At 50.5% G+C, this 23,223-nt stretch overlaps 1 protein-coding gene across 2 annotated transcripts; it reads right to left on the bottom strand.

Moving 5' to 3' along the window:
• Window positions 1–1,580: 1,580 nt before the first annotated feature.
• Window positions 1,581–21,844, bottom strand: Ipo13 (importin 13). Of its 2 annotated transcripts, XM_027399021.2 has the most exons (20): window positions 20,983–21,842; window positions 18,514–19,250; window positions 12,444–12,584; window positions 12,197–12,338; window positions 11,928–12,094; window positions 11,605–11,725; window positions 11,371–11,518; window positions 10,796–10,977; window positions 10,695–10,721; window positions 10,366–10,500; window positions 10,061–10,204; window positions 8,506–8,586; window positions 7,882–8,019; window positions 7,627–7,723; window positions 4,886–4,938; window positions 2,669–2,735; window positions 2,526–2,584; window positions 2,310–2,399; window positions 1,843–2,024; window positions 1,581–1,753 (listed from the first exon to the last, which is right to left on the bottom strand). In XM_027399021.2, the coding sequence occupies exons 1-20, from the start codon at window positions 21,064–21,066 to the stop codon at window positions 1,657–1,659; spliced, it is 2,892 nt and encodes a 963-aa protein (XP_027254822.1). In that variant the 5' UTR covers window positions 21,067–21,842; the 3' UTR covers window positions 1,581–1,656. The 2 variants fall into 2 exon arrangements, 1 of the variants encoding a protein (XP_027254822.1); XR_003481980.2 differs by lacking the exons at window positions 1,581–1,753; window positions 1,843–2,024; window positions 4,886–4,938 and having other exon boundaries at window positions 2,316–2,399; window positions 20,983–21,844.
• Window positions 21,845–23,223: the final 1,379 nt, after the last annotated feature.

Genomic DNA, 23,223 nt, shown 5'->3' with positions numbered 1-23,223 from the left:
TACCTTCTCTGTTGAAGGATTGGCCCAAGGGTCAAATTATAACTATACCTGTTATCTTCACAGTCTGTCAATTAAACACAGAGTCATTTGCTAAATTCACCAGGTACTACATTCTTAGGAGCAAGAATCATCTCATTTTATAGATAAGGAAACAGATTTGAAATAACTAACAAGACACAGTAGGTCAATGGCATAATCAGCATCCAAACCTGTTCTACTGACCTCAGAAACAACTGTTGACCCCACAGTTATTCTCTCTCCCCACTTTTTGGGACTAAACCCAGGGCCTCGTGCACGCTAGGCAAGAGCACTACTGCTGAGCCACATCCCCAGCCTTAGACCCTGCTTTGTCATGAGGAAGGAGGGGAGGGGCAAAGGCTCTTAACATGATGTAGTGGGATAGATAAAAGGATTGAAAACCTGTGACTCATCACTGCATCCTCCAGGAGGGATGAGAAATCAGTACTGTAAGGATGGGACTCGGGGTGGGTGGGTGGAGAAAAGGCTCAGCGGCTAAGAACACTTGCTGTTTTTGCAGAGGACTGGGTTCAGTCACCAGCACCCACATGGTGGTTCACAACCATTTGTTAATCCAGCTCTAGGGGATCCCTCTTCTAATACCTGCAGGTAACTACACTCATGTGGTACGCAGATATGTATTCAGGCACACATGCACCTAAGGTTTTTAAAAACTGGGACTGAGAAGGAGCAGGATGGTAAATGAGAAAACATCAGAAGATGCTAGCTGGCTCAGGAAGACACTGGATGAAAAAGAAAAGGGCAGGATCAATACAAAATCTGGGAAAAGAACAGAGGAATGGGCTGCAGTTCTCCCATCAAGTGGACTCCGATGTCACAGGTGGGAGTGTGGAGAACTCAGCTCTGCTCTTCAGATCTTACTGACCACCAGAAAGGCATGCCAGACAGAACTGTGGTTGAGAAAAAGGAGGGCGACTCCAGCTGCCAGGTGCTGTCCATGGTCCTGACAAGCAGAGCTGGGTTCACAGGCAATACTAGGTAGCACTCCTCCTGTAAGGGCTGAGAGACCTCCCAACCCTGCCCCCCACACACACTTTGTACAGTCCCCTTGACCATGTGCAAGTTCGGGTGTTCTGAGAGACATCACCAGGTTGCAGGTAGATCACTAGCTATGGCCCAGCTCTCTGTCCTCTTGCAATATGCTTAATAAACTATCCCCGCCCCCCAATACAAATAAGCATAAATAAATGTAAATAAATAAATAAATCTCTACTCCATTTCTTCCCATACCCCACGTGGGTCCTGAAGGCCCATCTTTTCTCATCGGAAATGCACCTTCCTCCACAGTCACTCCTCACCCATTCTCCACTGAGTACGGCAGCTATGAATGGGTTCTGACTTTATTTGGTGTAGAGCCAGAGACCTAGTACTCAGCATTGCTGATTAAATGTGTGTCTGAATCTAACCGGAGTGTGTATGGGTTGCTGATGCTGACATAGCCTCTCACCCCGGGAGCAAGGCAGTCGATGGTTCCAGGCTAAGCAGCTTAGCTTAGCCCGGGTCCAGTTAGGTGATGGTGGAAGCAGAAAGGAAACAGAGGCAACAGTGAATGAAGGTTGGAGTTTACTCTTTGGGAATAGGAGGGGTAAGAAGGGGTACGTGGGACACAGGTGTCCCTCAGTAGTCAGCTGTATAGTCCGTGCCATGTAGTCCCCGACACAACAGTGTAAATTCCTTCACCATCTCCTTCACCCTTCTCTTGTTCACTCGCTCACTGGAGGAGGGAAGGGAGAGCACATTAGCATTGTCTACCAACACCATCACCTCCAGACCCAAGCTCAGGCTCATTCCAGCTCTGCTCACCGGAGGATCTGCTGGCTGAAAGTGTCCTTCTGCTCAGGGCTGAGACGGGCAGATGGGAAACCAGGCGGCTGTAGTGCCTCCTTGATCCACATGCTCAGGAGGCTAAAGCAGTGTTTGTTCAGGGAGAACAGGATGTCGGCAAAGCAGTCCATGAGGCTGCGGGAGGCTTGGCCTCCAATGGCCTAAGGAAGAGGGGTTCTCAGTAAAGGGCCTTTCTCCTCTGTAGTATGGAGGCCAGCCATATCGCAGCTCTCCAGACACACCTACAGCTAAGCGTGTCCATGAGCATGGTCTTTGGAGACCCAGACAACCCTCACAGAAACCCCAATGACACCCAGACATCTAACCACGGGAGAGACAGAGTCAGAAAGCATAGAAAACCAAAGACCCAGGTCCCCCCCACAATGCCAGCTGCCTCAGTAGTGAAGGTCTCACCAAACACCAGCCCACCACTTACTCCAGCTCACCTCCAGCACTGCTATTAGCAGCATTCGGCCGTCTTCCTGTACCACTTTCCCCACAGACTCTATTTCCCCACACCGAGGCAGTAGTTCAGTCTGCAGAAGATGAGAGACCTGTGAGTTCCAGCTCCTTCCCACCTCTCCCTGAGGACAAGATCCGCACACCACACCTCCACCCGAGTCCTGGGAGGGGCAGGGGTCAGGGGTCAGCATGGGACTTACAAAGAAGCCACAGGAGGCCTTGACAGTTGGCGCCTCAGGGAACTTGAGGGCTAGCACAGCTGTGGGAGAGGTGGAGGTAAATCAGATGGGGCCTAGAGATGCAGGGGAGCCCCAGGCCCACCTTTCCACTTGGCCTCACTTACCACACTGGAACACAGCTTTGACATCCAATCGCTCACACAGGAACAAATCTGGCTTCCGCTTCAAAGCCTGTAGGAGGTGGAGCTGGTAAGCCCAGCCCCAGCCAGCTCCAAGGACCATCCCCCCACTCACCTGCCACCCGAGTGCCTAACTTCACAAATCACAGGTACGGGATGCCACCCAGACATCTCTGGGAACCCACATCACCCCAGAGTTCAGTCAAGTGAGAATCTACCCCAGGGTGCTGAATAGGCATGTAGGTGTACCCGAAGGCACAGCTATGAGAGAGGCTGTGGGTGTGGACCATCAGTGCAGGGTATTTAGGTCCCAGTCACTACCTAAGCAAACAGCTTCCCCTCTCCCCTCCCAAAGGCTCCAAGTAGCCAGCAGTGGCTGTGTTTTGAATCATGGGAAGTGGAGGCCCCTTGGGTTTGTGAGCAGGGTAGCAGGAAGAAGAGAGAGAAGTTGGACATGAAGCTCTAGCCCAGCACCACCTCCCCCAACTCCCCCATCCTCCCAGTTCTTCCTCAAGAAGAGGAAAAGTAGAAGATCTGGATCCCTCATCCCTTCTTTCCTCCAGAATCCTCTGTCCATCCTCTGCTCAGCCATCCCCATCCTAGGAGCCATGGGGGTAGCAGATGGAGGGGTGGGGCAGACGGCCTGCCCCAAGTGCTACCAGACATGGTTGGCACATCTGTGAGTCACAGAAGACGTTCGGCACAGCTCCAGCAGTCCTTAAACACTGCTGTTCTCCAGTGATGCCCCAGCCACACCACATAGACCCCTCCAATCCCTCATATACCTTCTCCCCATGTTTATTCAAGTGCAAACACCCCTACATGTACCCCGACTTGAAATGTCCTATTACACACCTCTGTCATACTCTCACATACACTATTCTGCACTTACAGCATATTCATTAGTTATGCATCCAACCCCACACATGCCAAACCATCCACACTCACAGCCCTCTCCCAGCTAGCTACACCATCCAACACACCCACAAATACACTCACACAGCATCCTTGCCAGAGATACACCCTCACAAACACGTACACACACACCATCCAGGGTCAGAGGACCCTTTCCTTTCCTTCACTCCTTTCCTTTCCCGAATGTCCCCACCAGACTGCAGGCTCCAGGAGGGCAAGAACCACACCTACTGGATGTGCTCATAGTCTATCAGGGTCACGGCATTACTGCACACTCAGGGAATCCGGGAAGAGGAAGCAGAGACACCCCATTTACTCCAACCCACAGGGACCCTCTAACACAGAACCCATCACACTAACATCTACCCTGTCTCAGCCTAACATACATCTGCCAGCCATGTTCACTCAACACAGGCATGCCAACAACTCAACACATTCTTATTCCCATTAAAAACTCACCTCTCCAGTACACTCACACACCACACACACACACACACACACACACACACACACAGAGCCAACACATATCCATGCTCAGTGTCTATCAATCACCTAACACATTACATGTCAACAAGCATACCATATAGAGGCCGTGCCCTCACACACCAATCACATGAGTCTCACATCTGTCTCAATGTCCAGCACAAATGCACATACTACTACTCACAGCTCATGACGTCTATCCCCTTCCAAACCCAAACGTACACAATAAAGGTCAACACACTTAAGCACACCCCAAACACAAACACATCCTTGCGAGGTCTCACAGTGGAGCCTGCACCCCACCCCCCAGCAGCCGCACAGTCTCTCCATCAGATGGGCTCTAGACTGCACAGTGAACATTCACCTTGAGCTCTGCTCTTTGGAGTTGCTCCCAGCCTACCTCCTAGGAGCATTGGGAGCACCGAGGAAGGCAGTCCCCGGCGGGAGCACGGAGACAGTGAAGGCCAGGCCCTTCAACTTCAGCCCTACCCTTGATGGTTCTGGGTAAGCCAGCCATACAGGAACTGTTGGGTACAGTCACCACCCTTTCCCCTCCTAGTCCCTCCCTTCAGGACCAGCCTCTCTCTGGTCTTTGTAGGTGACTGAGCTAGTTGAGGCAAAGGGGCACTAAAGGGGGATGTTGGGTTGTCAACTTCCACGGAAACAGATGAAGAAACTCTATTCAACTGAACAGAAAAAAAAAATTTGTCAACAGAAAGCTAAAAATAGGCTTAAATTGAATTTCAACATAAGAGAAAGAGAAAGAGAGAGAACAGAACGTGAATGAATAAAACTAAAACACACCTGTGCCAGGAGTTGCATAAATGAATCAACAATATCAGGATGATCCCTGGGCCCTAAAATATAATAAAGATGGAACTTAAGAAAAAATTATACAAACAGCAACTCAACCTCATATAGTTATGTGGGACTGAGAGCCTGCAGGAGACAGTGTGGGGCACATGAGCAGCAGGAAGCAAGATAAAGAAACAAAACATACAAAAACCATGAACTGGGAGAAGCCCAACAGAAAGAGACGGCAAAGTGAAGGACGGGCCTGCCCCAGCTCCCCCAGGGACCTTCCACCTACTCCCCATTCCACCTCTGGCCAGTCCCCGCAGTGATTCCACAGAGCTGAGGAAACTTGCTGTGGCTCCCACAGGCTGGGGTAACCCTACACTGCTTCATGGCATATAGTTCCCCATCACAGCCATATAAGTGGAAGGCAGACCTGGCTGTACGTTGGTCCATGGCACCTCATTTTAAGGCTTTGCTAAAGCCCTGGGAAGTCCAGGGCATGAGAACTTACTTGTATCCCCTTCAGTTGATGGCCTTAAAGCTCTTGGTCTGGCCAAGGGAAGAATTTTGTTCAGTTTGCTTAAACTAAAGAACTCTTATTTGGGTAGGGCAGGACCCTGGTGCTATGAGGCTGGCCGGACAGGTCATTGCGGTCAGGGGATAAACTACATCATAAGGCCACGCATGACTTTGCTTCATCCCAGCAAAGTCCCTCAGCATGGGGCATGGACTTAGGAGACAACCAAACTCAAGGCTGAGGACAGCTCCCAGTGTCTGGACATACCAAGAAAAGGGGGAACCAGTCATTGTGTCACCCCACGACCCACCTGGAAGGCAGAGCCTGAGGAAGCCTGAAACTGGGACAACAAAACAGGTATGGGGACCATCCTGCCCAACAAGACAACCAACAACCCCGACAAATAATGATGCTGGCCATCCCTGCCTCAGCTTTGACAGGCATGGGCCTGCAGCGCCTGCCTGGGCTTCTCCACTCTCAGGAGGATGTAGCAGAGAGGCACCTGCCTGAGACACCACTGAATAGCCGTGTGATCTTGTGTAAGCCACCGATGTTCTGTTTCCCCACCTGTAATACATAACCTCTCCCTCACTTCCTTCTGGAGGCTACTAGGAGCCACTACCTAAGGTTGAGCCTCTCATCTCTGAAATCTGTGCTACTCAGGTCCTGGAAAGGTCCGATGTGCCATACACATGGGTCCCACTGCAGAACAGTGTGTTCAGTGTTCGGTTCCCTTCCTGCTTGGGCCAGATAGTGTGGAAGAAAGGTTCTGGGGCTGGGAACTCTCCTTGGTTCAAGTGTCTGAGAATGTAGGAGAGGAGATGCTTTCCTGCCTCTGGGGAGTTCAGTCTATGAAGAGACAGGCATTTGGAGGTTATCCATTTCATGGCCTGTGCTTCATTGGCGGTGTAAGTATGGCATAGTTTTAGCACATAGCTAAAATCCAGTTGTACCTCAGAGTCACTTGTCTGAGGAGTAATGCCTGCCTTCTAACTAAGGCACAAAAGAGTGAGAGCTCACCCAGTCAAGGGCGTAGCACTTTTCCATTGGAGGAGCAGGGCACAGGGGTGTGGCTGGATTGCTCCCTTCAAGAGAGAACATTACAGATACACCAGACTTAGTCATATGGGAATGTGACAACAACCTGAGGGCAATGGGCAGCATTTGAAGGGCTTAAGGCCAGAGAGGAAATGTGATTGATCATATGACTATTTTGTGAAGTACAATGTGACTGCTGTATGTTGGCTGGATTGGAGACAGGGACAGGTGAGCACATAAGAGGTTATAGAGTTAATTTAGGTGAAGCTGAGCCTAAACTGAGGAAGGGCTCATGGATGGTAAGGAGTGAACACACTGAGGAAGAACAGATCCAAGATCACTAGGACTCATTCAGAAAAGGGCTACAAGTAGTGGAAGAGGTGGAGTTGAGGACAGTCACACTAGGTTTCTTTCCACTTTGGATCTGCTCCATGGTCCACAAAGGACCAGGCATTAACAGTATGAGATGGGAGCAATCTGGGCTCCAGCTGAGACCTCCAGCTGGCCTCAAAGCTCAAATCCAGGCTAGGCTCATGGAGCTGAGGAATAGCATTGCTTCTGTCACAGGTCAGAACCTGGGCTAGACGGGAAACCTGAAGGCCAGTTTCCAACTCTCTCAGACAGAGGGTCACAGAAAGAGGAACTTTGGGCTCAGAAAGGACTAAACTTTGATATGGGAAAAGGAATCGGCACTCTTGAGTATGTCATATACAAAAGCCCAAGCCAGGACCTAAGGAACTAGAATGCCTGACATGATTTGGAAACAGGGGTCAGTGAAGGTAAGTGACTTGCCCAAGGTCACACAACTAGTTTGGTGGCGATGAGCTTAGATTCTAGGTCTACCTGGTTTCAAAGCCCATGCTCCTCCAACTTCTCAGTACATCTCAAAGGCACTGAGCCAGACTAGTGTTCCAAGTCCCTCAGAGTCTGAGCCCAGCTTCCCCCAGTATCCAGGCTGGCCTGGAGCGCAGGCAGGCTGTAAAAGATACCATTCACCATCTTATCCACTTCAAATCTAAAAAAATCAACTACTTAGAGGTAACAATTGTACCGTGCTTCATCCCCAAGTTTCTCATCAAGTCCCATGTGTGATCAGGGGATCAAGAACAGAGTGGGTGGCTTTGGTTCCCCAGTGGAGGAAGCAGAGGTAGTGGCAATGGCGGCGGCAGCAGAGACCCTAATTGGCACTTACCTTGCTGGAAGAGAGTGAGAGTGACGGAAGTGACCAGCAGGAAGAGGGCCTCTATTGGGGGAAAGTGGGCGGGCTCATGGGCAAAGATGTGGACCAGCTACAACAAAGGATGGAAGGGTGGTCAGCTGAGGTCCACCTCACAGGACAGATCAACATCCCTGGAACACAGGTGGGCAGGGACACCCCCCCACCCAGGGTCAGATCTCTAACTAGGGTGACATCCGGAGTACCAATTGCCCAAACCAGAAGGCCTACCTGCCGAGTGAGGTCAAGAGCAGAGGCCTGGGGGATGGTGCTATACATCCGACCCAGCATCTCACAGAGCTGTGGCACCATGGGGGCAAAGTCATCCAGCAGTGTCTTAACAGACTTTTCAAAGATGGCACACACTGCCTGAGGAAGAAAGCAAAGAGACCCTCGTCAGCAGGTCACAGGAGGGAGGACTAAGAAAAGGCCCTTACCCAGAAGTCTGGCAAAGCCCTTCAAACCAAGCAAGGTAAATAATCTATTCCTCAGCCTGAAAAGAAGGGGCAAAAGGCTCTCCACAGAGGAGCACAGACTCAGACTAGGTCATTTAACTCCTGTGACACGTGTCGATACCATTTCCTCTCAGGGGACAGTAAGAGCAACCGAAATCTCAACTCAAAAGGATACAAAGCCAGGTCTCTGGTGCTACAACAGACACCCTAAGTCACTAAGGCCCTAAGGTCACTATCGTTTCACCCAGCACTTCTGTGATACTGAGGTAGGTGTGTCAGGGTTGTAGTCTTCCTTCCTTATTCTCTCCAGACCACTACAAGAAGCATTGAGGCACCAAATCCTTTACTCTGGCTCATTTGGCCAAAATCAGCCTAGGGAGCAGAGAGGGTCAGGGCTCACCTCAACCACCTGGGCATCGTTCAGCCACTTGCTCAGCACCTTCTGGATGAGCTGGAAGACTTGCTGTAGCACGACCACCACCTAAACACACAGGGAGGAGTGAGGCACCACCTCTGCCATCCACCCAAGGACCTGGCAGGGGGCAAAGGGCTCAACCCATCACCCTGCACACTGAGATGTGGTACATAGGACCCTCGGGGCAAGAATTGGTTAACCCCCCCGGCAATGAAAGAGAATATTTTGAGTTGTAGGTCATTTTCAGAGGAAGACTCAGAACTTCAAAGCAGAGACATCCTAAGCTCTTGATAAAATTGAGATACCTTTGCAAACATAACAAAACAAAACAAAAACTCACTCTCTGTTTACTTCTGCTTAGAAATACCAAAGCAATGGGCTAGCCCCTGAGGAGGAAGAGATGCTGTCTCACCCAAGCAGGCGTGGGGTAGGGAGCCCCAAGGGATGCGTAGATACGGGCAGCTTATGGCAGAGCAGAGAGCAGGCTGAGGTCCTGGGAGATAGGGAAGGCAGGATGATGACTGCCACAGAAGAAAAGGGGGGCTCTGCGGGATGGTGGTGGCCCAGGCTTGGCCTCGAGCCCAAATGGTAACTGAAGCTGAGGTGTGGAGATGAACAGAGGCCAGTGTGTCCCTGGCTTCTTTTTTTCCAGGAGAAGGTCTGGGGCACGCAAGATCAATGACCAGAGCAGCCCCTGGTATTTGTTTAGAACTTTACAGTCTGACAACCTCTCTTACTTAAGACCCCTCAGCTCCAGGTCCTGCAAAGAGCAGATGAAGACCCCAGCAGCCACAGCTTTAAGAGGGAAACTGAGGCTTGTCCCAAATCAGACAGCTTATAAGAGGTCACTTCAAGGACTGGGGTGGAGCTTGGTGGCAGAATGCTTGCCTAGCATGTCCAGAGCCCTATGTTCAATCTCTAACACCATAAAAAGGAAACATCCAATTACAAATGCCTTTGATCCCAGGACTCTGGAGGGAGGCAGAGGCAGGAGGATCTCTGACTCAAGGGCGGTCTTATTTACATAGTAAGTTCCAGGCTACCAGGGCTACTTAGCAAGACTCTGTCTCAAAAGAAAATCAAAAGTGAAAAAGCAAAGAGGTCATCCCAAACCCATGCCTAAGTTATCATGGTGCTCAGCACTCAGCCCTGTAACAATCTCTTCTGTGCATCTCCTCTCAGTGGGGAGTAACTTGAGTGCCTGCAGCAGACAATGAATGCTCAAGTAGGAGGGCCTAAAGAGACAGGGTTAAACATTAGCTCATTACACAGCTCAATGGTACTGAAGGATAATGTCAGTGTCCCTTACTGGTGGGGCAAATAAACCTCAATGACATCACCCCAACTGGGCTGAAGACAAGGGAAACATCTAATACAGGATGAGGGATGCAATGACATGGCTACATATAAAGTGGTGGGCCAAAGGACCAAATGCATGACCTCTATGGGGTCAGGAAGCAATGCCAACGCTATCTACAGGGTTAGAGAGTGATAGACATTCCCACAAGGAAAGGGGAGTGGCAAAGACAATGTCACCTACTGGGTTGGGTCCCTGTGGCACTGGTAGCTTCCGGAGCTCAGGGCCTTCGTGATCATCCTCATGATGACTGACATCCAGTGTGGTGAAGAGATTGGAAAGAAGCCCCAAGATGTGGACAATGGCCAGTTTGTTGGAGGGATTCGGCTATGGGTAGAATAAAATCAAGCTTCAGACTTCTGAATCTCAGCCTAGGGGCCAGATCACTCAACACCGAGCCTGAGTGCCAATTCCAACATCCCCACGCCTACGCCCACAGAGAAACCCCTGGGTCCCAGTGCTGCCCCAGGTCCCCAGAGCTCACTCACTATCTCTTCTGCCAGCTTCTCCAGCTGTTGGATGTAGGGAGAGATGAGTGAGTGCAGGTTCTTCAGGATCTCCTCCACCTGCAGGGCTGACAGCAGGAAGCCCAGTGCCTGCATTAGCCACATGCACTGGCTTGTCTGTGGGGCAGAAAACAGGGATGGTCCACCTGACCACATCTTCTTGTGAGTAGAAAGGAGAATGAGCCTCTTGGGGAGGATTATAAGAACAAAGAATAAGAGGTGAAGTGGGGAGAAGGGAAAAGGGTAGGATTTAGGAATAAGCAATTCCCCACCAAAGATCCAAGGAGACCCCTAGAAAGCTTGAGCCGTACCTTGTGGATCTGCTTCATCAGCACATCCTGGGAGTAAAGAATAACATATTAGGGTGGAGCAGGGCACTCTGAGACCCAGCACCATCGGGGGCACCACATACCTGGGAGACAGCTACAATGTTGGCAGCATAGGGTGGCAGGTCATATTTGCACTCCCTGCAGATCTTTTTGAGGGTAGACACAGAAGACACAGATAGCTCAGGGTTGCCTAGGGCATGCAGCACAAGGGGCAGAACATTGTTGATCATGACGGGGTGGTCAGCCAACCATTCAGACAGAGCTCCTGGAGGAGAAGGGAAAGAGAAGGCTCTCTGAGGCAGGCAAGGCTTTAGGGATGGTTAAGTTACAGCCTCAGTGCATCCAGAGTGATCAGAGGACCGTGTGGGCATAAAGGCATTGACGCTCAAACATGACCCTCACCGCTGAAAAGCAGAAAGGGATTACTCAACAGAGGCCCAGCACTGCTGCTCCACTGACTGACAGCAAACTAGCATCACTGAGATGCAGCTCAGTGCACTGCAGAAAAGACTTGCCAGGACAGTTAGTTGGCTGCAATGTTGACTGTGTGGGGGGAGATGTATCTCTCTCAGTTTGGAGGGACCCAGCAGGCCAGCCATGCTTAGGTATGGGTGCTGTAGCTCTAAGAATGTGGTCGTGGATGTATGCCAGGTCTCACCAATGGTGAACATGACAGTATCTGCCAGCTGCACGTTGCTGATGCTGATCCGTGGGATGAGGCCAATGAGCCCGGGCACCACATCAGAATAGTTGACATCGATGGTCTCCGCGATGGATTGGAAGCCATAGAGCAGGGCCTCTGTGTGCTGGGGAAAGAGGGTGCCACTGGCTTGACTTAGGAGGAGGGTGTAGCAAGTTAGGGAGGGCAGAGGGAATCAGGTTTGGGAGGTACCTGCCAAGAGTAGGGCTCCTCTGAGCTGGTGAGCAAATGGCCCAGCTTGTCATAGAGGTTGCTAAGCAGCTCGGCCCCCAGCATCTCATAGACATACATGAGCGTGTCTGAAATGTCCACCCTGAAAAGCAGATGAAGGCCTGTTACACTGCTTGGGTCTTTAACATAAGCCAGGAACCTACCCAGGGACCCTCACAACCCTGCAAAATTGCCTAAAGGCTAGGAAAAGAAATCCCCAGAAGTCAGTAAGCTTGGCTGATTGCCTCTTCCCTTGTTTCATTACTTAAGACTGTTTAGAGTGAGGGTTGACTTGCTACCATCACCTGTAAATTCGGAACTGCTCCTTTTCATCTGAGGACCAGAATCCATATTCCTCATCGGAAGGGAACTGGGCTTTGCGCAAAAGCACATCCACCAGCTTGAAGTAGACTGGCCGGTACAGCTGCTGGTACACAGCCTGCTTCTCTGCCTCAAAGGACAGAATGTCATCCTGAGAGAGCCAGGGAAGACAGTCAGTCACCTCACCAGCAACCACAGAAGCATGGTCCACCTTCATGAAGGACCAGTCTGTCTGGTGGTCACACAGACATACCTGCAGTGTGTACCAGAAGGTGAGAGTGAGGGAGCTGGTGGTCTCATTGACAGGATAATGACCAGGAATGCCAGTGCAGAACATGATCATGTTGACGAGTTCCAGGAAGCTCCGCCAGTGCTCTACTTGGTCTAGCAAGGCCCTGGGGTGGGAGGAGAGTTATCTCACTAGACCTCCCCAATGAGGGTCCGTAACCTTAACCTTTAATGGACCCTGCCATCCCACCAGCAGCTGCCCCACTGCCTACCGAGAATGATTCTCGCCCAGGGCCACAGCAATGCGACAGATGCCATGGGAGGTCTCCATGTCCCCATTCTGAACTGCCTGTTCCAGTTGTTCCTCCAGTCCCAGAACCAGCGGAATGAGTTTCAGGAGTGTGTTCACATACCTAGAGGCATGAGGTAAGGTGACCCATCAGAGCTGTCTGCCCAACCCCACCAGCTTTGAGAGAGAGGCACAATTTCCCTGTCTTCTACCAAAGTCTTCCTATCAAAAAGAGGCCAACGCTGTTTTGATGCTGCTCATGCTGAGAACATTAGGTCAGATATCTTCGGGAGAGCTCTGGGAAGGAAGCACAAGAAAGTCTGAGATATAGGTTGAAGTACTTCCTCCAGCAGGACTGGAAGCTGATGCTGAGATGGGTTAGTGCTCAGAGGGAATTAGGGAGAAGAGAATGCATTTTTGTGTGAGGGTGGCATGAGCTTTGGAAGCCCAGAGTGCAGATTGTTATAGGTTGAAACGTACATCTCCTAACAAGGTATGCTGATGGGCTGGTGAGATAGTTCACCTCATATAATCACAAAGACGAGAATTTGATCCCCATAATATGTGCCAAAAAAGCTGGGTATACTTGTGATGCCAGCAGTGGGGAGATGGACAGGAGGATTCCAGAGGCTTGCTACTGGCCTGTCAGGCTAGCCTACTTGGTAATCTCTAGCCAGTAAGAGGTCCAGTCTCAAAACAGAAGTTATATGGCTCCTTAGAAACAACACCAAGACTGTTATGCACATACACAAAAAGATAATGTTGGCATCCTATCCCCCAGTACCTGAAAACGTGACCCTGCTTGGGAAAAGCATCGTTGTAGATAAAAACATACTAGAAGTGTACTCCTAATCCAGTATGACTCGTGTCCTTACAAGACAGCCATGCGATGACAGATGCGTCATGGGACAATGCCAAGTAAAGAGAAAGGTAAGCACTGGCACTTGCAGCTGCAAGCCAAGGAATGCAAAGCTGCCAGCCAACCACTAGGCAGGAGGCGGCTGGGAAGAAGTCTTCTATGGGTTTCAGCGGAAGCACAGTCCTACTGACACCTTGCTTTCAGACGTCTAGCCTCCACAACTGTCAGGCCATTTCTGTCATTCAGAGCCATCCGTTTGCAGTACTTTGTTATTGTGGCCCCTAAAAGGAACACAGTTAGTGTCAGGAGACACTGGACAAGGGTATTCATGTCAGGAACACCATTAAAGAGGACTTTGGAAGGTAGTGACAGCTCATAAGGGCATCAGTTCCCATTGGCTGTCACCAAGTCCCAACTCCTGTGTCTGGTGGCAGCAGGATGGGAGTGAACAAGATTATGAACTTGGAGCTAACAGGTAAAATGGACGGTACATAATGACTGGCTGATTACAAGACAACTCTCCTAGTGAGTAAAGCTTGGAGTTCCTGAGACAGAGAAGGAACAGGACACCTTAACAAGAGGTGAAGTTCTGTTAGAAAGATGTGCAAGTGTTTAGAAAGAATAGGACATAAGGCTGGGCGGTGGTGGCGCACGCCTTTAATCCCAGCACCTGGGAGGCAAAGGCAGGGGGATCTCTGTGAGTTCGAGACCAGCCTGGTCTAAAAGAGCTAGTTCCAAAGCCACAGAGAAACCCCTGTCTCGAAAAACAAACAAACAAAAAAGAATAGGACATAAAACCCTGAAGCCCTGTGGAGGGGTCAGAGCAAGACACAGAGTCGTGAGTCTCTGGCTGGTAACTGAAGAGACAGGAGTCACTAAGCTGACCAGGGGGAAATATGGAGTGAGAGGAATGTAATATCCAGGTCAGAGTCCTGAAGCATAGGACAGGCAGGGAAAACCAGGACACAAAGGGGATGGGGACAGTGGTTAACTACCCACTCTGTGGGGATAGGATGAAGCAGAGGAAACTATATTCTAACAGGTCAGATGCTTGGGACCTCTCTGATGTCATTCAGTGTCACTGTAGCAATTTATATATGGCAGGAAGGGGAACTGATGGTCCATGTTACCTGGATTTACTCTAAGCAAGTTGCTAGGCAACACCATCTGGACCTTAGTGAGAAGATGAGAGGACATAAAGGGGCAGCCAGACCAGGAATGTTGACTTCCTTTCCTCACCTCCATTCTAGATTCTGCTAGCAAAAGCTACCCATCCCAGGATACCCCCCAGTTCAGAGACAGCCCCAAGGGATATCGCCTGGAGACAGCTGGGATAGCTTCAGTCTCAGGATCCTGACACAGGCTGCACCATCAGACAATGGGTACCTTCAGGCCAGGCTCTAGCACAAAGAGATAGGGGCAGGGCCAAGTCTATAACCCTAAGCTCCCTAGCAGCTGAGATGGAGGCTATCCATAGCATCTCTGCTGTCTTCCAAGGTATCCTCGACCTGCTAGTTCATGTTTTGTTTGAGCCTCAAATAGGATAAATCAAGGACAATACAGCCTAGAAGGGCTCAGTACTGCACAAGGTCAAACAGCAATTTAGACAACGATCAGATTGAGACAGTCTTAAATGGTTTCAGGTCTGCTTCCCTCTCAGGGCCCAAACACAATATCCTGCAAATGATCTGTGCAGATCTGGGTTTGTATCTCTAGTCCTTACAATGGGAGCCCCAACACCCAATCCAGCTCACTTCCCCTCCCCCCAGGTCCCTATGAGAAGTTATTCCAGTATTAAAAATGTATTTCGAAAGCTGGGTGTGGTGGTCTACACCTTTAATCCCAGCACTCAGGAGGCAGAGGCAGGTGGATCTCTGAGTTCAAGGCCAATCTGATCCATAGAGTGAGTTCCAGGACAGTGAGGGTTACACAGAGAAAGCCTGTCTTGAAAAACACACAAAAAATGTATTTCAGGGGAAAAATTCAAAGGAGAGAGCTTGGAAGCAGGAACAAGCTGAGCTGGAGGGAAGACTGCTACTATCAGGACACCTGGGGAAGGCAGAGTCTGGATTACCCAGGAATCAGTCACTGAAGGTGACTTTCTTAACCTAAATATAGCAAATTAGCCTGGACAGAGCAGATCCCCAGTGCCAACTCCTGGCTTGTTGTAGCCCACCCATAGGGAAATCGCCTGTGTAGATTTCCTACCACACATGCTAGAAGCTTCTGAGCAAACAGAACAAGCCTGAGGCCTCAGAGGTCTCTAGACTTGCTAAAGGAAGCCTGAGAGATTGTCTTTAGGACCATGGTTAAGGCTGCTTTCAAGAGGCCTGGCTCTAGGTGGTCAGCCCCTGCAGCTGGAGCAGAGTTGTTGGGGATGTCTTGGCTGCCGCTCACACTGAGCTCAGCCCAGACCTACAATTAGAGCTCTGGGAGCAGAGCTGAGAAAATGGGAAGAGTTGCTAAGCAACTAAGGGGCTGCAACCAATGGGCGCCCAGGAGGCTATGGGTTCCCTCACTGGCCTCTTGCTTGCTCATTCGTTCAGAAGAGAAGGGGCATCAATTACTTGTTAAAGCCCTTGAGACAGGCTGGGTGGGTAAACTTGGCTATATCCAAGGATACCCCGAGTCACCCTGGTAATTGCCCTGATAATTGTCTTTAGCTGATACCTAAGCCCATCCAGCACTTGAGTCTCATGCTGCCACAAGAGCTCTGACTTGAGACTTGGTATCCACCTTATGCTAGGGATCCAGGGGTATCTTACTAACTGCTCCTGCAAAGATAACAGCAAATATTAGCAAATACACAGGATGATATGGGGTACATGGGAACCACATTAAACATCTCATGTTCTTTTATTTAACCTTCAAACCAAAAAATGTTTTCAACCAATACTTTTTGGTTTTAGTCTTTAGTAGTGCGATTGAACCTAGGGGCTTATGCATGTTCGGCAAGCACTGTACTGCTGAGCCTTGCTATATCCACAGCCTTTAGAGTTTTAAAGAACAGTGATTAAACACACTACCTCTGTGTGTGCATGTGTGCTTGTGTGAGAGCTCTACTCTAGTCCACCGTTTGTAACAGTTTCTACTTCTTACCACCAATTCTAAAAGCAACAGGCTTTAATCAGTTTAACAGTAGCTCTCTGTTTCTCTCTTTTAAAAAAAAAATGTTACCATTAAACTTGATCACCAATGGTAGAAGGACAAAAATATTATACATACAGTCCCCAATTTAAACCACATGGCAAATGCATAGCATATATGTACTCATATGTGATGCTGATCTCCCACCCTGAGTAAAGGCCACAAAAGAGCTGCCATCATTCAAGGAATTGAAATACTCTTACCCAATACCAAGGGCTGGCCCTGTATACATCATACTGTTCTAGCATTACAATTACTCCTTATGTTTTGTATGATTGCCTCCATTCTTGCTTAGAAGTGGTTTACCCAAGGTTCTCACATTTAGTAAACAAACTCTGGAATTCAAACTCAGACACAACTATTGCCAAAGCTAGAGCTGTTAGCCACTCCTCCACACAGCTTTCAGTGGTGTTCCCCTCCATGTCTACCCAAGATTCCCAGAACCCTATCTCTGAAGTGCCAGAGTCAGGTTTTCAGTCTTGTTTTTTCCAGTCCAACTTACTTACACCCAAAAGAATCTCAATAGACCATTTTCTCTGCATAAAATCCTTTAGTAGCTTTATACCAGCCCCAGGATGAAAAAAAAAATCTAAGACTAGTTAACAGGTCCCACATGATTTGAACCTGGTCCTCCTCCTACTAGTCTGACCTTTAAATCCTGCTATCTAATCATACCTAAAGGTTTACAAGTCACCACTAATTCCTTCACATCTTTCACCGTGCCTGGGTACTTTCCATCTGTCTGGAATGTTCTCTCCAAATCCATCAGCAGCATCTGACTAACTTTCCAAGTACAGTTTGGCTATCACTTCCTTTAGGCAGGCTTTCACACACCTCAGACGGGGTTAGGAGCCTCCACTGGGTTCCTAGAGCTTCTGCCCTCTCCATCAGCATTGCATGGTAGCTGACGGTAGATGCCTACTTATGTGCTCATCCCTCTGTGAGTAGCTGACATGAGCTAAAGCCTTCACCTATGTGCTCCAAGTGCTCATCACCTGGCCCAATACAGCATGTCCCTGATGGATGTTTGACAAATGCACAACTCCCTGCCTTCACCTTCTCTCTGGCCTTTGAAATGTGCTGTGGCATTGGCCACTCCGGGGCTTTGTACCTGTTGTGGTTCCTGAAGCTAGAAGCACCTCTCCTCACCCAATCTCCTCTACCTCCAACCCTCCCATTTTTTTTATCCATTCAGAAATTGGTGGATACTCCATTTCCCAGGCACAATGAGATAGAGTAAAACGACAGATGAGGGGCTCATGGGGAGATGCACATTGATTCATATAGGAATCACATTACAGGCTAAGAAGGAAAACCAGGAATATTACTAAGAGTGCTGAAAGAATACAGTAGAGAAGACAAAGGTTGGTCTGAAGAACCCTTGGGAACTTCTCTATGGAAGTGAGATGAAATTTAAGGTGAAGGGGAGGTGATGTGCCGGGCACTTGTTCAGGGGTTGGAGGGAGCAGAAAAGAACAGTCTAGAAACATAGGAAGGTAGGAAGTCAAGAGAGTGACATGAAATGAAGTTGGTGTGTGCCTCTTTGGGCAGGCACCTTTAAGAGTTAGATTCATGACTCTGAACTTTAAATACAGAGGAAAGCTGTTGGTCAGAAGGGAAAGATTAGACCCTCATTTTCAGAGGTCACTCTAACTGTTGGGATGACGAAGGGTACAAGAGACAAAAAGCAGGAGACTGATGAAAAAGCTCTGCTAAAATCTGGGAATGATGACAGCTGGGACTAGGGTGGCAGCAAAAACTGAAAATAATCGATCTGCAATATGGTCAGGAGCAGAACAGCCAGGACTTAGCGAATGGCTGAGGGAAAGAGAGGAGGCAAATATTTTAACAGTCTACCAGATAATTAATTGTTTGATGTCTGCCCCGCTTTCTCAACCATGAGGACAGGGACCATGTCTCATTTGTATCCTTGTTTCTGTCTCCAGCATAGAATAAAGCACTGTATCCAGTATAGGATACAGACACTGCAGTAATGTTCAGTGGATGGGTGGGGTGTCACTCTGTGGGAAGCTGGAGACAAACTCACCTTTGGGCATCAGGCTGGGAGATGGCATTGACAATGGCCTCCACACTGCTGTCAAAGAGCTCTGAGTCCTGCAGTGCAGTGAAGGCAGCCTGAATGAGCGCCTCACAGTCTTGCAGAGGTACTTCCAGCTGCACCCAGCTGGAGAAGCACTTGAGCACCTTCTGACGCACACAGCTGGGCGAGCTGGGCTGTTGTAGCAGTTGCTCCAGGAGTGGAAAGACAGCCCCACACTCCACAGCCAGGCTGGCCCGCACCAGACCTTTGCGGTACTGGGGCAAGCGGCTAGTCTGGAACTCCTCGGGCAGTACTGTCAGCAACTCTAGCAGGGCCAGACAACGGCCCTGGCCATCCACCGGAGAGTCCTCAGCCTGGAAGAGCCGAACCATATCTGCCACCACACATGGCCAAGCGTCAGGCATCATGCTGAGAGCCAGTGAGGCCAGTGCCACACATAGCCGAGTCAGCACAATTTTGGAGCCACTAGCAAAGCGGGTAATCTGGGTGAAGAGCTGTGCCTTTAGGCTTTCATACTGGTCAGTGGGGATGTCACTCCAATATCGAGAGATCTTGATGTGCAGGGCACTGGCCCCGAAGTACTGGATCTCGGGCACCTTGTCCGGCTGTAGTAGTTGCCAGCTGAAATGCCAGGCCTGTGGGGAGACCTGGGCCTGCATCAGCCACTTCTGAGCCAGGTTCTTGTTCTCAATATTGGGGTCGTAGTAGAGCTGGTGCAGCGCCTGCAGGACAGCACAGGACTGAGCAGGTGCTGGCTACTCTGGATCCTGCCAGAGCCCAGAACAGAGGGTGTGACTTGGTTCTGCAAGATGCTGCCTCTCCCTGACTGAGGGGAGAGGGAGTAAGCAGGAAGGGAGAGCTCTTGAGAGCCTGAATCTTGCCCATGCTCTATCATATCCTCTTCTTATAGTACAAATGGATTCTGAGAGGGACTCTCCACGGGAAAGTAGACAAGTGGGGGCTGGGCTCTTCCCATAGGGAGATAGGCGAGGGCAAGGCCTAGGAGGAAGGAATGGCTCCATAGGGATAAATATGAGCTTGAGACAAGTATAGAACAGCCTGAGGGGGCCTGGCCCTTTCAGACACAGCTGCTCCCATTGACTCCAACAAGCAAATTCCATTTGCTCCCCAGGATCATCCTGAGGTCACTCCGGAGGCTGGCACTAAAGCCAGTGTGAAATCTGAGAAGGACTGCTTCGGGCCAGGTAGCCCTGGAATAGAGATGCACTGGAAGGGAGGGTGAGTACATCTTCACAGAGCACATGTAAGCCTCCAATCAGATGATGCAGAGAAGCCTTGGCCAGAAGCAGCCCAAGCAAGTGCCTACCCAGGAGCTGCCAGCAGCAGAATCCCCAGGGCCCTAACACCAGTGAGACTTCATGCAGTAAGAAAACAATGGCTCATCTCCCAGGTAGCACATGGACCATGTGCAGCCATGCCAACACTACCCGGCCCCAAGAGCCAGGTTCCCTAAATGGATTCCATCCAACTACAATTAACTGTATCTGTGACCCCCTGGAAGCCAGTTATGGCCACTGTCCCCTTGCTCAGCCAGCAGGGATGCAAATAGACACAAAACAGAAACAGAAGAGATGCATGCTCAAAATTTGTCAGGGCAAACAGGACTCAAGAATAACAAATGAGTTTCTGCAAGTGCCCTTGTTTTCCAGCAAGATATCCCTAACTCTCTACATCCCTAGGATCTCTACATCCCCTCACTGCATCTCCCAGTGCATTCCTGCATTCCAGGCTGGGAGAAGCAGAGAATCAAAAAAGATGGCCTGGGCAATGGAGAAGTCTGGGAGGAGGCCATGGCAGAAAGCCATGTGGGCAGGTAAGTAAGGGCCTCTTAAGTTGCCAGCAGAGCCAAGCCCCTTGGATCCAGCAAAAAGCAAGAGAGCCAGACACACTCCTGCCTGCTCAGGGCTGGTTTGACTTCCATCCAGTAAGTAAAAGACCCTTTTCTCAAGATGAATGAAAACATAACCTGGATGGTTTTAGTTCTAAATATTTTTGTGAGCCTTTGACTGGACAAAGTGAGTCAGGTCCAGGATGGTTCAGCATCAGTGTGGTTTCTAAGGTGGAGGTTTGGGGGGGGGGGGCTGAGTGGCAGTTGTGAGTTTCTGGATTCCTCCAGCACTGCTCCCGCTTTTCTTCTGAAGCTGGACAGGAGCCAATCTAGCTATAAGTCTAAGCAAGCCATCAGCACCCTGAAGGGAACAACCTAAGACCCTGGAGTATCTGTCCGAAAGGGAACTGTGTCTACAGAAAGCCAAAAATAGACCATTAGGCACTGCAACACTGCTGTCCAAGCCTGCCGAGAGGCGGTAAATACCAGGTGCTCTAGGGGCATCATCCCAGCGGGCACTGAGCCCAGGTCTGAGCTCTGACATTAGTGTCAGTCCCCAGAACTTCTGCTCTGTCACTGGTGTGCCCACCCCGAGGCCCTCATACCTTCTCCACGTTCTCCACAGTGAAGTCCAAGGCTGGTGCTGCTCCAGCCCCTGCAGCCCCCAGCTGCTCCTCCCGCCGCTCCATCTTTTCTCCCTGCCTGGCAGGGAGGTGGACCCTGATCTGTCTCTTGCCCCAGCCCTTTGGCTGTCGGCCCCCTGCTAGACCCCGGCTTGAGTACCCAGGAAGCGGTGGGATGAGGGGATGCCCAGGGCGAGCATGGCTGCCGAGGCCTCCCCACCTCGTTTGGGGTTGCGGGGCCTTGCAGAGGTCAAAAGATGTGCTCTTCGGAGGGGATCCACTGAGGCGACTCCCAAAAGGGAGGCGTCAGCGGGGCGCTCCCAGGCAAGGGTCCTTAGTGGGAGGTCATGGCTCTGTCCCTTGAATCAGTAGTCATAGGGGAGGGAGGCCTATTGGGGAAACCGAGGCCCTGGCCCGTGAGGGGTCACAAGGTCAACGGCCTGTACCCACAACACCCCAGTCTGTGTGAGCTCCTAGATGCTAAGAGGTCAAGGGGCTGGGAGATCACCCGGGGAAGAGCCCTTCGCGGGATACAGAGGCGTCCAAGGAAGCGCGGGGTTGCAGTTTCACGAGTCTGGGGCAGAGTCGGTGGAGTTGAGGGGCTGAGCTAGATCCCCTCCGTTGGCCTGGCCCGCGATCCGTTCGCCTCCCGGCTCTGGCCCCGCTATGGTCGCTGCCTCCGCCCCGGTGACTGACAGACGGGCCGGCCCGGCCGGGACGGGGCGGAGACCTCAGCAAGACGTGGGCTGTCCCGAGCGCCTGACCCCAGTACCACCAACTCAGGCCCCCACCCACGCCTGTCCTGACCCGGCACGGCCAAGCACATCCAGGCACGGCCCAGCGGAACTACGCGGTAACTCATTCCGGGTCTTTGGCCCTGTCCTCGTGCCAGCCCGCGCGCCCCCGAACAGGCGACGGAACGGCGCGCCGGCCGGGGATCCTGCCCGAAGCAAGGACCCGCCTCTATGCACCCTGGGAAATGTAGTTTTCGTTGGGCCGGAAAGCGGCGCTTGACGAGGGAGGCTTGGAGCACGTGGGTTGGGGTCCTCCGGATCCCTAACCTATTCCCGGCCTACCACGGAGGACCGCCTTGCTCAGTCACATTCCCTAGAAGTGCAGCTCCTGCGAAGACGTGATTCTTGGGGGTCTGCGGATGGAGTTGGAAGCCAGGGCTGGAGAATGGAGGGGAGAGGGTCAAGTTCTACCGGTGCTCACTGCAAGGACTTAGTAGAGCCTAGGGAACTGTTTGTGTGGAGAACCAGCAGCACTCGCCAAAGAAAAGAGAAGAAATAGGAGTTACTTGGTGACCCGCAGTTTAAAAAAAAAAAAAAAAGGCGCTGCGGATCAGGAAATCACGTACCACAGTGTGCGTGTGTGTGTGTGTGTGTGTGTGTGAATAAGGGAGGGAGAACTCAAGGTTTTTATTGTATATCATGTGAGTAAGAGTAGCTCTCAGCTGTACCTTAGGTTCTGCTCTCTCTCTACTGTGCTGTGGTGGGTTAATTTGTTTTGAGATGGAGTCCAACCTGGCATGGTGACGGACAGAGACAGGCGGATCTCTTGAGGTTGAGGCCAGCCTGGTCTACAGAACAAGTTCCAGGATAGCCAGGACTACACAGTATAGTGGCATCTTGCTTTGCCAGTGAACTTGGCTGTGTGGCCACATCCTAGGGGCATGGCTTCAGGTATACAGGCGTGACTCCCTTAAACGGTAGAGGAGAGGCTGGCTTGCTGTGAGAGCATGGAAGGGCAGAGACTAAATCTTGAGGAGCAGGAAGACCGTGGTTATTTACTATTATTTATGTAAGTGCTTCCCTAATACCTGTTTATCATTTATCTTGGGTCTTGTGGACTCATTTAAATCCCTCCTTCAACACAGGGAAACCATGTCTCAGAAAAACAAAGGAGGGAGTCTCCTTTCAAATTGACCACGCAGTAGAAGAATGTCTTTGACCTGATTCTCCTACCTCCATCTGCAGAGTGCCCTGATTACAGGAATGTGCCACCACACTGGGAGTATGAGGTGCTATGGGTCCAACCCAAGCACCCTATTAACTGAACCACATAATCAACCTTGTTTGTTTTTTGGGGACAGGATCTCATTATGTAGCCCAGGCTGAGTCGAGTAACTTTATTCATTATTTCCACTTAGACCTGGTTGAAAAATTTATATGTCTTTCTAGCCGTGAAGTCTTGGCTTCTTTTAGAGATGGGTAAAGATTT

This window comes from Cricetulus griseus, chromosome 2, assembly GCF_003668045.3.
Source record: "Cricetulus griseus strain 17A/GY chromosome 2, alternate assembly CriGri-PICRH-1.0, whole genome shotgun sequence".
NCBI lineage: Eukaryota > Metazoa > Chordata > Mammalia > Rodentia > Cricetidae > Cricetulus > Cricetulus griseus.
Note: the sequence above shows the minus strand (reverse complement) of the source record. Positions and strands in the feature narration are given on the sequence as shown.